The sequence below is a fragment of the Aspergillus affinis genome (assembly GCF_023601865.1).
Source record: "Aspergillus affinis strain CMG 70 chromosome Unknown NODE_120_length_108624_cov_86_247165, whole genome shotgun sequence".
Classification (NCBI taxonomy): domain Eukaryota; kingdom Fungi; phylum Ascomycota; class Eurotiomycetes; order Eurotiales; family Aspergillaceae; genus Aspergillus; species Aspergillus affinis.
The window spans coordinates 1-11,894 of record NW_026515901.1 but is presented as its reverse complement, the minus strand read 5'-3'; the positions used below and the strand labels follow the sequence as shown (position 1 = coordinate 11,894).

The 11,894-nt window shown below is 51.6% G+C and overlaps 4 protein-coding genes across 4 annotated transcripts; 3 read left to right on the top strand and 1 right to left on the bottom strand.

Moving 5' to 3' along the window:
* Positions 1-1,646: 1,646 nt before the first annotated feature.
* On the top strand, positions 1,647-2,826 carry KD926_001088 (uncharacterized protein; the record flags this gene model as incomplete). Its single annotated transcript, XM_053104762.1, has 6 exons — positions 1,647-1,882; positions 1,945-2,078; positions 2,138-2,290; positions 2,341-2,541; positions 2,600-2,725; positions 2,783-2,826. The coding sequence occupies 6 exons, from the start codon at positions 1,647-1,649 to the stop codon at positions 2,824-2,826; spliced, it is 894 nt and encodes a 297-aa protein (XP_052951971.1).
* Positions 2,827-3,915: 1,089 nt separating this feature from the next.
* Positions 3,916-5,133, top strand: KD926_001087 (ceramidase; the record flags this gene model as incomplete). Its single annotated transcript, XM_053104761.1, has 7 exons — positions 3,916-3,968; positions 4,037-4,049; positions 4,106-4,166; positions 4,227-4,367; positions 4,456-4,737; positions 4,807-4,924; positions 4,983-5,133. 7 exons carry the CDS (start codon positions 3,916-3,918, stop codon positions 5,131-5,133), a joined length of 819 nt encoding a protein of 272 aa, XP_052951970.1.
* Positions 5,134-6,141: 1,008 nt separating this feature from the next.
* Positions 6,142-8,319, top strand: KD926_001086 (phosphate transporter; the record flags this gene model as incomplete). The annotated part of the gene is made up of 4 exons (XM_053104760.1): positions 6,142-6,204; positions 6,279-6,386; positions 6,452-6,783; positions 6,837-8,319. 4 exons carry the CDS (start codon positions 6,142-6,144, stop codon positions 8,317-8,319), a joined length of 1,986 nt encoding a protein of 661 aa, XP_052951969.1.
* A 723-nt stretch (positions 8,320-9,042) lies between these two features.
* KD926_001085 (feruloyl esterase B precursor) lies at positions 9,043-10,605 on the bottom strand (the record flags this gene model as incomplete). The annotated part of the gene is made up of 1 exon (XM_053104759.1): positions 9,043-10,605. One exon carries the CDS (start codon positions 10,603-10,605, stop codon positions 9,043-9,045), a length of 1,563 nt encoding a protein of 520 aa, XP_052951968.1.
* Between the last annotated feature and the right edge of the window lie 1,289 nt (positions 10,606-11,894).

Genomic DNA, 11,894 nt, shown 5'->3' with positions numbered 1-11,894 from the left:
GAGCGTGTCGTACAAGGATGGACCTGGAGGAAAGATTGTTCGGGCACCGGTAGTTTCGGTTTTGTGTTTGGTCAACCGGATGTGGATAAGTGAATGACCTGTCACCGTGTCCCTTCAACATCCGTCTGAACACACCATCCCCTCTGGTCAGAAGAAGACCAGGAAGAGCATCCGAGAGACTGGCGCCGCAATGGTGCTACATGTCCACTGGCTCGACATGATCATCTGTCCATTTGACTTCCCGTTGCTGTGTGGCCGGACGGGCTCGGGGTTGTCTTTTGGAAACTGCCTTCACATCGCATCCGACCGCAGCACTCTGTTTTTTTCCAAAGTCCATCCCTGTCCTGCGAAGTTTCGATTGTTTGCCAGAAGGTGAGCAACTGGCCCTTTCCGTCCGGTTGTATTCGCCACGTGCCTGGTGGCCCTTTTTCATCGTGGATACCCAGCCGAACCGTCTCTGACATGGTTTTCTTAAGATGTTTATACCCCATATTTTTATCGCATAGCCTACATACCCTAATCTCGTTTAAGCCTTCTGGACCAAACTCCTCTCGTCGCAACATGGTAAAGCGTATTACTTACTGTCTAGGTCAATGCCCTTCCCAACCCATTAGATCTGCCCTGCCAATGGCCACTGAGTGGTTCTCATAGTCCTGTTTTGTCCGGCCTAAAGCCGATGTTATTGTTTTTTTCTTGTTTATGATTTCTTCCTTGCATTGAAAATCATCATGTTCCCGTGGGTTTGTGAATGGCGACAGGATACCCAAATTACTAGATTGGGTTGTCCACAGATGCATACTATAGACTAATGATACTCCTTTAATTTCAACAATTGAGCTACTATAAAGGGTTTTCAATCAGGTGGGACACGAGTCGGACTGACAAGAAGAAGAAGAACAGCGAACCATGGAACCAGACCTCCATTGACTTAGGCAACGCGAACCATTAGATTTGAGTTGGTCCATCCGTTGGATCACTGGGCTACAGTTGGGCCATATGCTTAGGCTACGAGTCTCGGGTGGGCCATCTCCGTAACTCCGTAACTCCGTTCTCCGTGTCTGTCTACTAAGGTACTCCGCACCAACTGCTACTAACGACTGCCATCTCACTACAACCCTCGCTCCACAAGAGTCGAGCTTAATTCTCCGAATCCTGTTGTCTCATTTCTATGTGCTCGCAGAAGCTTGGATGAGTAACAATGCTCCGAAAGTCAGTACCTTTCGCTAGACTCATCCTGGCCATCGAGACCGTGATTGTCCGGCCATTCCCCACCGGCCATCTCAGGCCTTCAATGGGAGCCATCCATTTGCGCACGTTGCGACGTCCTCGCGCCAATGGGCCGGTCATGGCCACGTTCTTATCGGTCCGTCCCCATTCCCCAATAACTCGTGGTGCTATTTTAAATCCATCTTAATTAGAAAAGGTCAAACCCCCTCCTTTGGAACTTAATAAAAAGAAAGAAAGAAAATACAATGGCCCTTCACGATGAACTCTGGCGGTGTCGAGAATAAGAACGAGAATGACGGACAGCCTGTCTTGCCCCTGCATGTTGATCACGATCAGTTTGGGCGGATCCGCAAGATCGTCAATCAATTCACCCCGTCAATTCTTATCATCGCGATATTAAGTTCCTGGAGTCTGTTATCATGAGCCGCCCGCATTTGTTCCTCGATGCCCACGACTGGCCGCTTCCTCCGGGGCGTCGCGAAAGTACCGTTTCGTCGTCCACCCAGTCCTCGGGAGCTCTGAGCATTGCGTCGAATCCTCTTTTTCCTCCGCCTAGTCCAATCACCTCGTCGCCGGGATCCCGGTCGAGGCAGCCGTCGTGTCATTCTTTGTATGATGAGGTGGTCCGGCTGCCGTTTAACCCTGCGGTGACTATGTATGTTTCGGTCATGTTAGCTTGGATATCTAGTCGGTGTCTCCTAATGGGTCTGCTTTTAGTTCGTTTGTGCGAAATAATAAAGTCTTTCGGCTCCGATATACCTTTGTCGATATCCGCAAGGACTCCGGGGGCAGTTTAAAGTCGCTGGAGCTGGGCGGCGGCGTTGGCCAACAAACTCCTTTCGTTCATACCTGTGAGTGTATCCTTCAAAAGCGAGATGGGAGTCACCAGCTAACAGATCATCCCACATAGTTCATACGACGAGACTACCTGTCCCTCATCTCGAACACCCTAAGCTACCAAATGAAGCATCCCTTCGAATATCATTCCTAGAAGAACAGACCGTTCAAACAGCACACACCATTTTCATGACCCAAATATCATATATCTTCGAAGACTGGAACGGTAAGAGGGATCCGGCCTGTACAGCTCCCCCGTGCTAATCTCCAGCACAGACTGCGTTCAGTTCCAAGAGCTAATCCTGGCATCGAGGCTGGTCTTCATTGCCGGGATCGCCGAGGCAAAATCCAAAGGCCGTGGGGAGGAATGTATCAGTCAGAATCTACGCGTTTTACAAGCTCCAAATGGCAAGCAGGTGATGTTGCTGTTTGCCAATTCACAACGAAAGGAATTCAAACGCTATATTTCAATACCGGGTATGTTGATCCTTTTAGTGAAAAGCAAATTGTTGACAGCGCTGATCCATTCGTATAGTGACTTGCATCGAAAGTGTAAATCCAGGAAAGAAGGCCGGGCGACCAGTGGTGTTGCAGCTTTCGCCTAATTTTGACCTTCTCGCTCAGATGAAAACACTACAGATCCAGTTCCTAGACGATGAAGGTATTATCCTCTCAAACATCTCTGTCTCTGTTAGGAATACTGTTTAACACTCATCAGATCGCAAATCGTTCTGCCAATTCGTGGCAGACCATACAAACTAATCTCAAATACCCACTATTACCTACCAGACTAAACCCAGAAGTTGGGAGGATAATCAACACTCTCAGTTGGCAGCCACAACGTGCCACCCTCTCGAAATGGCCTGTCTCACGAATAATGTACCGAATATACCCCGTAATTTACTTAGCCACTCTATGGCGTGATGGCACTCTAGTATAGCACTCATTTCTTTCACAATATGAATCACACACCGTCACCCCCTCCCAAGAAGGCCTAAACATCCCTTCGAGGTGAGATTGTTCGTGATAAGTGGGTCGCATCACCCTTGGCGAGGGAGTTCCAGGCAGGCGAAAGCTCCAAGTCCAGAGTCACTGCACGTGGAAGGAGGGAGGAATTGGTGCTGCGGACCCGCGAGGCGGGAGCTAATGCAGTGCTGGGGCCTGGGCCTGTGCTTGCCTGGCTGTTAGGGGTTTCGCATAGCAATTCATGAGCCAACAGAGCTCTGTATAAAATATATTGATACGAATCTATGAGATTACGTGATCTAGCGGCTTGACCCGCACACTCGAACCCCTGAGGAACTTACCCCTCCATCTTTTGAAGAGGAGATTAATCGTTATGCAAGTAAATTAAGAGCCCTATCATTATAAAGGCATTCGCTCCTTAGTAGGCTACGTGCGTGTAGCCGATACAGTGTCATCCTGCCCTCCTTCCCCTGTGCATTTCATAACAGATATCATGAAGTATGAGTTTCTCTTCTTGTTCGTATTTATGTGGGAAATGCAATTTGTATAATTTGAACTAATACTATCTATGGTTGCACTGTATGCACTGCCGTTAGCCGGTTTGATCAGAAGGTTCAGGAACACCAAAAATGAAAGGCAAATCGTTTAAATTGAATTTTCTTCTGCTGGGAATCTGATTATCATGATCATTGTTAATGAATGAATTAATCAATTTTTCTCAATCCGGTAGAATGCGAAAGGGCATGTCTACAGTATGCACCATGGTAGCAAATATAGCGCGTTGAGGGCGGTGGAAGGCAAAGACACTAGTAGAATTTAAAGCGCCGGGCAACCTCCCTTTCGGAACCGCCACCTTTGCACATCTCACGCGGTACCCAAACTAGCATGGTTTCCTCCCCTGTGTCACCCTTCTGGGGCCCGCAGACCTCGTATTTGAAGTAGGTTTGGATCTATCACTTCCGCCAATCTCTTTATAAGCCCTGGACACTCACTAACCATGTTCTAGCTTCTGCGAAGAGGTAATTCAGCACACTCCTGCCTATATTCACACCTAACCATCCATCGCGTAACAAAGGACTATGTGATCACTCGATACGTTGGCGAGTTTATCAACACTCTAAGTAGCTTTGCCTACGGTAAGCTAGCATATGTTTTGACAACGACCTGTTTAACCAGCAATTGACCCCTTTGTCCAGTCTTTTTCGGAGTCTATGGCCTCTTGCAACTTCACCGGAAAGGACAGTCCGGGTCTCGATCGATCCCTTATTACGGATTGATCGGGGTAGGCGTTTGCTCGGGCGGCTACCACATGACGCTGAAGTATCATACTCAGATGTGTAAGTCTATCGCCGGACCCTTCCTTGACTGCCGATCGTCTTTTCTCGCAGCTGAATGTGAATGCGGTGTTCTGATATCTATTCTCAGCGGATGAACTCTCCATGCATCTCCTGACCACGCCGTTGGTTTATCGCATTCTCACGTTCCAGACGACTCCGCAGTACACGGGCGTGGTGCGGGTTCTTCTCTCGCTTCTTTTCACGATCGTCATGGTCGTGCATATGGTTATGGATGAATTCCTGCTTCATGCCGTTACCTTTGGTCTGGCGGTGTATTTGGTCGCAACGCGGACCTTGAAGCTCATTCCCCAGCAAGTTACCGATCCGGTGGCTAGGAAGAATATTCAGAATATAGCTATGTTTGGTGTCTGTGAGTTCTCCATCGCTCTATCTTTTGGCGGGGTCGTTATTTGACAAGTAATTACTCAATCAATTCCAGTCAGCTTTGCCTTTGGCTACTTTGTGTGGTTGATTGACGAATGGGCATGCGGGTACTTGACCAGCACAAGGCATTTTGTCGGTCTACCCTGGGCGTTCTTGTTGGAATTGCACGGATGGTAGGTTCTTTCTCCTCGTTTGAATGCGGAGCCAGATTCTTCTAACTAAATTGAACAGGTGGCATGTCTTCACTGCCACTGGTGGCTATATTGCCATCGCGGTTATAGACATGATCATTTCGGGTGAAGTGGATCGGAACGCCACGGAACGTCTTGCGTGGCCTCTTCCTGTCGTGGCGAGGCTCGTGGGAACGGCGAAGCGGGACTAATGGATTGGGATCTTCCTAGCATGATCGTAAGTCGTGCAGATATATACTGCAGTCTCTCTTCCGGCTATACGTGAAGATCGATTGGATATCTCTGGAAGCCAATGGAGACGCTTGGCATACAAAAGTGTCACCAAAGGTAATTGTTGCGGTGTCACTTTCTCCATTCCTCGAACCGTTGGACTCGTGGTTTTTGGAGCTTTTAGTCGCAGCATCGCATGTGCGTGGCCGATATATATGATATACTTTCAGTGGAATTAGATATCGAATAGACTATATACATGTCGAGTTAATTATCTCGTTCTACTGACATCTCGATGTTTACACGTGATCCCGACGCCTAAATGCGGTTAGTACCATCGTTGTGGTTCATTTTAGTCTTGATTCGGCCAAGGCTACTATACGAGTGTTCAAATTACCATCATGATATAAGATGTTACTAACTGCCTTGCTTATGGGGCAACCCCTATGAAACCGTGGACAAGGCTCCAAGCTCACATGCACTAATGCTTCTTTCTGACAAGGCACAGCAAACACGAGGATCACAACTTGCCCGAGCAAGCAACGAGCACGAGCACAAGCAAGTGGAGCTTCGTATTTCGTGCATACTGACAGACACGAATGGGCAGACCATCCAGTGATCAACAATCAATCAGGGGAGACAGACGGGAGCAAAGGGCAGCACGTGGGGGAAGAAGTGGCCCTTGCATGTCCGACCAGAAAGACCCACCACCACCGGACGGGCGCTAATGCCGCACGTTGCGCCCCCTCCAATCACCGCGGCCTGAGACACCAGGCCACCCTCCAGCATGTTTTATACCTATCCTTTTTCCTTTCCCCCCTCTTCGCTCGCCGGGCTCGCCTCGTTCATTCTTTCTCGTTCCTTATTTGATCCATCGTCCACTTTTGTTGCATCGATTCTATCCACACCATGTCAATTGTGGATTCGTTCCGTCGGGTACTCCATCGGACATGAACGTGTTTACTTGGGTATAGATCCAAAACAGCATCATGCCTAAACTTCGCACTAGGTTGTACAAGACCGATCGGGCTCGGGATTTCGAGCATGAACAGGTAACTATCCATTGTTGCTTGAGCTTTCTTTGTCTACTGTTTTTATTCTCCGAGGTAACACTTGTTTTGGCTAGGATCGCCGCGTCCGCATGCGACAAATCTACGAGACTATCGATCGGCAATCATTTCAATGGATTGTTGTCCTTGTGGCTGGGGTTGGGTTCTTTCTGGACGGTTACACAGTATGTTTCTCTTTCTTGGGTTTTGTTTTTGGGATCGATTGTTGACATGGCGTCCGTCTGCTCAGTTGTTCGCAAGTAATATGGCCCTTCCGATGATCGCCTACGTCTACTGGAAAGATGAAGTATCCTCGATGAGACAGACCTATATCAACATCGCTACGCTGGGTGGGACGCTACTGGGACAGGTGATGTTCGGGTATCTAGCAGATCGCAACGGGCGGAAAAAGATGTACGGCGTGGAGCTGGTACTCATGATCATTTCGACCCTGGGGGTGGTGATGTCTTCCAATGGCGAACACCAGAGCATGGATGTCTTCTCGTGGCTGATCTGGTGGAGAATCATCGTTGGTGTTGGTGTGGGAGCTGACTACCCCCTCAGTGCTGTGATCACATCGGAGTATGAAGAGAATCCTTGGTTTCGAATGTCTCCAACCTAACTGACACTGTCAGATTTGCACCTACGAAACATCGCGCGCGCATGCTAGCCACCGTCTTCTTTATGCAACCTCTCGGCCAAATCGCAGGTAACCTCGTCTCGCTGGTCGTCGTCGCAGTCAGCAAGAAGCAAGGATTCGACGACCTCACCCGCACCGTGGATATCATGTGGCGATGGGTCATCGGGATCGGGGTGATCCCCGGTGTCATCGCAACACTCTTCCGATTCGCTATCCCCGAAAGTCCACGATTCCTCCTCGAGGTCGAAGATGACCCCGTGAAGGCCGAATTCGACGCAACCACCCTCTTCAACGAGCCCTCGTCCACATTCGCTTCCCCGTCCATCCAAACAGAAGACAGCTGGAACCACCTCCCTCTCCCCGCTATATCCCTCACCAACCAGTCCATCGACGAAGGCCGATCTCCCTCACAGACCGAATTCCTTCAACCCGCCACCCTCAACTCCCACTGGCGTCTCAGCCGCCGCGACATCATCCAATATTTCTGGACCGAGGGGAACTGGCGCACACTCGCCGGGACCTCTCTCTCCTGGCTTCTTCTCGATTTTGGTTTCTACGGTATCGGTCTATCGAGTCCGCAGTTCCTCGCCAAAACATGGGGTTCCCTGAACATCACGGGACAAGTTCCCCCTTGGCAGACGGACGACTCTCCCGGTGCAAACCTATACGACATGTTCCTGAACAGTTCTACCCACGCCCTCGTCATCCTCAACAGCGGCAGCTTTCTCGGTGGACTCGCTCTAATCCTAATCATCCATAAACTCGACCGAACCGGACTCCAGAAATTCGGCTTCCTGGCTCTAGCCGCCCACTTCATCGCCCTCGGCACCATGTTCATCACCGTCCACAAAGAAGGTCCCGTCGCGGTGGCATTATACATTATCGGCCAGGCACTTTTCAACTTTGGTATGCACACCCCTCTCCCCCTCTATCCCCTTCCATTCTCCTCCCTCACCCCCACACTCCCTCGACTAACCATAAACTCAAAAACCACAGGCCCCAACGCAACAACCTACATCCTCCCCTCCGAGCTCTTCCCAACCCGCTACCGCGCAACCGCGCACGGGATCAGCGCCGGAGCCGGAAAACTCGGCTCGATCCTTGTCCAAATCTTCTCAGCCTACTACAACTTCGGCACCGGAGTCGGCGACGAACCAACCATCCGCCATGGATGGATCCTTATCGTCTTTTCCGCTTGCATGGTTCTCGGCGCAGCAGTTACGCATTTCTGGATCCCTGCGGTGCAAGTCCGGAGGGGGGATGGTGTGGGGGGTAGGGTACGGACGACCTCGGTGCGTGGCGGTACTGGGCGTAAGAGACGGGGACAGTTTTGGGGAGGCAAGACGGTTGAGTTGGAGGTTCTTGCCTTGGGGAGAATGGGCGAGAGGAGTCTTTATTCCGGGTGGTATTTGGGGGGGTCCTCTGGGTCTGGTGGGAGTGCGGGTGCATCGCCGTTTTTTGGTGGAGGGGGGGTATAATTATAGTCTTTTTGGGTTGGGTTTTTGTGGATATGGGTTGATATACCTACTTATATACCAAGGTACAGGGTCGGGTTTGGTGAAGGATTGGAGTTCGTGATTTGGATATATATCATACCGGTTAGATACTTAGTTTAGGGGTGACCGCGTTGTATATATTTGGGATAATGCTATAAAGCTACAATAATTTGGGTGTTATATATCTTGTAAATATTGTTAAAAATGGGGGTTAAGCCCAGATTGATCTCGATTGACTAGTGAACAATTACCAATCAATAGCACCAATTCTTAAAAAAGAAGCCCCCCCCCAAAAAAAGGAACATCACAGACACAGCCTGAGTGAGGAAAAAGTGGATACCACCAAAAACACAAAACAAAAAAGGATGCATCATCCGTGAATCGAACACGGGCCTCGTCGATGGCAACGACGAATTCTACCACTAGACCAATGATGCTAGTTGATATAAGACCTGTCAAAATTATGTTATATAATTCTAAAGAGCAAATCTTGGCGCGCAGAGACATTGGGAGGAGTGGTGGTAACCAAAGAAAAGAGTAAATTGAACACGACAGTCGAAAGAATTTAGGAATGGGAGAGGCCACAAATGACTAAACAACATTAAAATTTAGAATTAAGATATCATAGTAACACATTATCGTTAACAGAGCCTTTTCGCAACATCCTCAATCTCCCCAGACATTTCATCCCACCGACAAACCACCTTAAAAACTCTCTTCACACGCATAACTCTCCGCATCCATTGCATCACCGCCCTTATACACCGAAACAAGAGGCCAAGGACACAGATTCCGGGTCCGACCATCGTTCGCCTTCGCGGCGATCGACTCCGGCGCGACGCCCTGCTCCACCCACTCGACGACAGCACTCAACGGGTCCACGGGGATAGGGCCCTCCCCGCCCCGACAGTGGTTCACACCCGGGGCCGGGAAAAAGCGATAGAAGTCGCGCAGGGCAGGGTCCAGGGCTTCAGCCTGGCGGTAGTAGCGCTCCGTGCCCTTAGGGAAGATCAGCTGGTCAGCGAGACCGTGCCAGGTGATCATTTTGCCGCCGGTGGATTTGAATGCGGACAGGTTGGGGTTGTCGGTGCCGATGATGGAGTTGTAGCGGGCCTTGGAGGAGGCGAAGATGGTGTCGAGGTCGTGGTGGTCGAGATGCGTGAGGTCGAAGGAGGGGTCCTGTAGGACGAATCGGCTGATCCAGTCCGCGGGGATGCTGAAGGGCGAGCCGCTGCAGTTGGCGGCGGGCGTGTCGCAGGTGGTTCCTCCGAGGCTGGGGGAGCCCATGGAGATCGGCGTGCCCTTGTTGAGACCGTACCAGAGCGAGGAGCCGTTGGCGGATCTCAGACCCTCCCAGGACTTCTGGACGACGAGGGCGTCGTTGCGGGTGATTTTGACGGACGTGCCGTCGCAGTTCGCGGTGGAGTTGACCAGCGTGAGAGGGTTGAAGCGACAGAGGTCCGGGGCGGAGATGACGCCGTCGGTGACACCGTCGAGGCCATCGCAGGCCTTGATGGTTGCGTTGGTGATGGTGTCTGTGACGCACTTGGCGGGGTAGGTCTGCAGCTTGTTCATGACGAATTGGGGCCAGTACTCGGCGACCAAGAAGCTTGGCCAGTTGATGGCCGGGGCCGCGGCCATGATGCCGTCGTATGCGGTGGGATAACGCTGAGCCAGCATGAGACCCTGTCGGCCGCCGGTGGAGCATCCGTTCCAGTAGGAGAACTGCGGGCCGTGGCCGTAGAAGCTGCGGGTGATTTGCTTGCCAATGAGCGCAGCGTCGTTCAGACCGATGTAAGCGAAGTCTTCCAGTAGAGGCATGTTCACGTTGTTGTCGGCGTCCAGGGACCAAGATTCCGAGACGGAGGTGACCACCTCGTGACCGCCGTCCGTGGCCACGACAGAGTAGTTCAGCGCCACTGCTTCTGCGAGGTAGCTGTCGTCGTGTCTCATGGCGTATCCACCGCCGCCGGAGCCTTGAAGCCGTCCACTCCAGCCGGAAAGGGGAAGCCAGACAGCGACGTGGATGGTGTCATCCTTGCCCGGGTGGGTGTAGGTGACGGTCACATTGCAGAAGTTCAATGTCGAGTTATCTTCAGACTGGTAGTTCTGCACGGGCGACGCCGAAAGGCTCAGAACGCGACCCTCAGGGATCGCAGGGGGAGCAATGCCTCCAGAGGAGCAGTTTCCCGCTTGTGCAGTAGTAGCAGACAGCAGAGAAGCTGCTGCGGCAGTCGAAGCCAAGGATTGTAGCTTCTTGTATAGCATGATGACCGCTGATGAACAAAAGCAAGTGAACAAGAGAAAAAACAAGGGGTTTCTTGCAGATTTCCAGAACCTCGGGCCCTGTTACCATTTATACCCAAGAACGAAGACTTTTACCACCCCGATTTGACAGACCCAGCCGCAATTCAGGTTCTGTCGATGGCGATCTTTGCCTGTAGAGATCGGGTGTCCCAGAGTTTCGAGAGCCATGATGTAAGGGATATTTCTCCGGATATCAACCAAACCGCTGACGGTATGCTGTGCAATATCCGATAGGTGGATTATCTATGCCATGCACTCCTAGTGTATCTTCAACCGCCGTGACAGCTATCCCGCATTTATTGCTGCGTGCACGTTGTTGCAGGACCTTGGCCATTACGGCACTTGAACACAGCTCGGTAGCCGAGGAGAAGCAGATCTCAGATAGTGGAGAAGGCAAGATCCGTCCCATGGAGCCACCTCAATCTGAAACTATCGAAGCTGGGAGATTCACGATTCGCGAACCACTGGAATATCACATCTGGTTCGGAAAGACCCCGTGGATGGGGCATGTTCGCAGAAGGACCGTCAAGCGTTCATTGTGAGTCGCAAGTGATTCGCCGACCCTTACTGCATACAGGAGAGTCCGAGATGCGGACAGGAACAGTTTTCCGGTATCCGTGGCTGACGGGTAGTCGGTCAGCTACGGATAGAACGAAAAGGAAAACCCGAATTTCAAATCAAAAAGGGGGAAAGAAGAACGGTGGAGAACTGGAGACGCCGACAAATGGTGGCCTGAGATCGGCACCCACTAGTGCCTGAGGTTCTCCACGGTCACGGGGAAAGTGGCCATAGTTCGACTCGGCTGGAGGGCAGTCTTTTTGAATAGTCTCAACTGTGTACTCCGTACTCCGTATAGGCAGAGATGAACATGAAAAGTCCTCACTCCTACTCCGTCACCATGCAGAGACAAGAGGTCCAGACCCACATCCCCTCCGACAGCGGCCCACGTGGTCCCCCCGAGCTGACCAAAGGCCGAAGGCGGCGAGACGAAACTAGCAGGCATTCTGCAGCTCTGCAAGCACAGCAGCCACAGCAGCGATGGGTTCTGTATGACCTGTGTGACGAGCGGGGTTGACAGGCAGCGCATCTTATTTAAGCCTGCACGACGTCCCTTTTCTATCTCCTTCTGTTCGCTTTTCCGTGGTTCGCCTGGGGGGGGGGGGGGGGGGGGGGGGGGCCGGCGGGGGGGGGGGGGGGGGCGGGGGCGGTGGGGGGGGGGGTGGGGGGGGGGCGGGGGGGGGGGGGGCGGG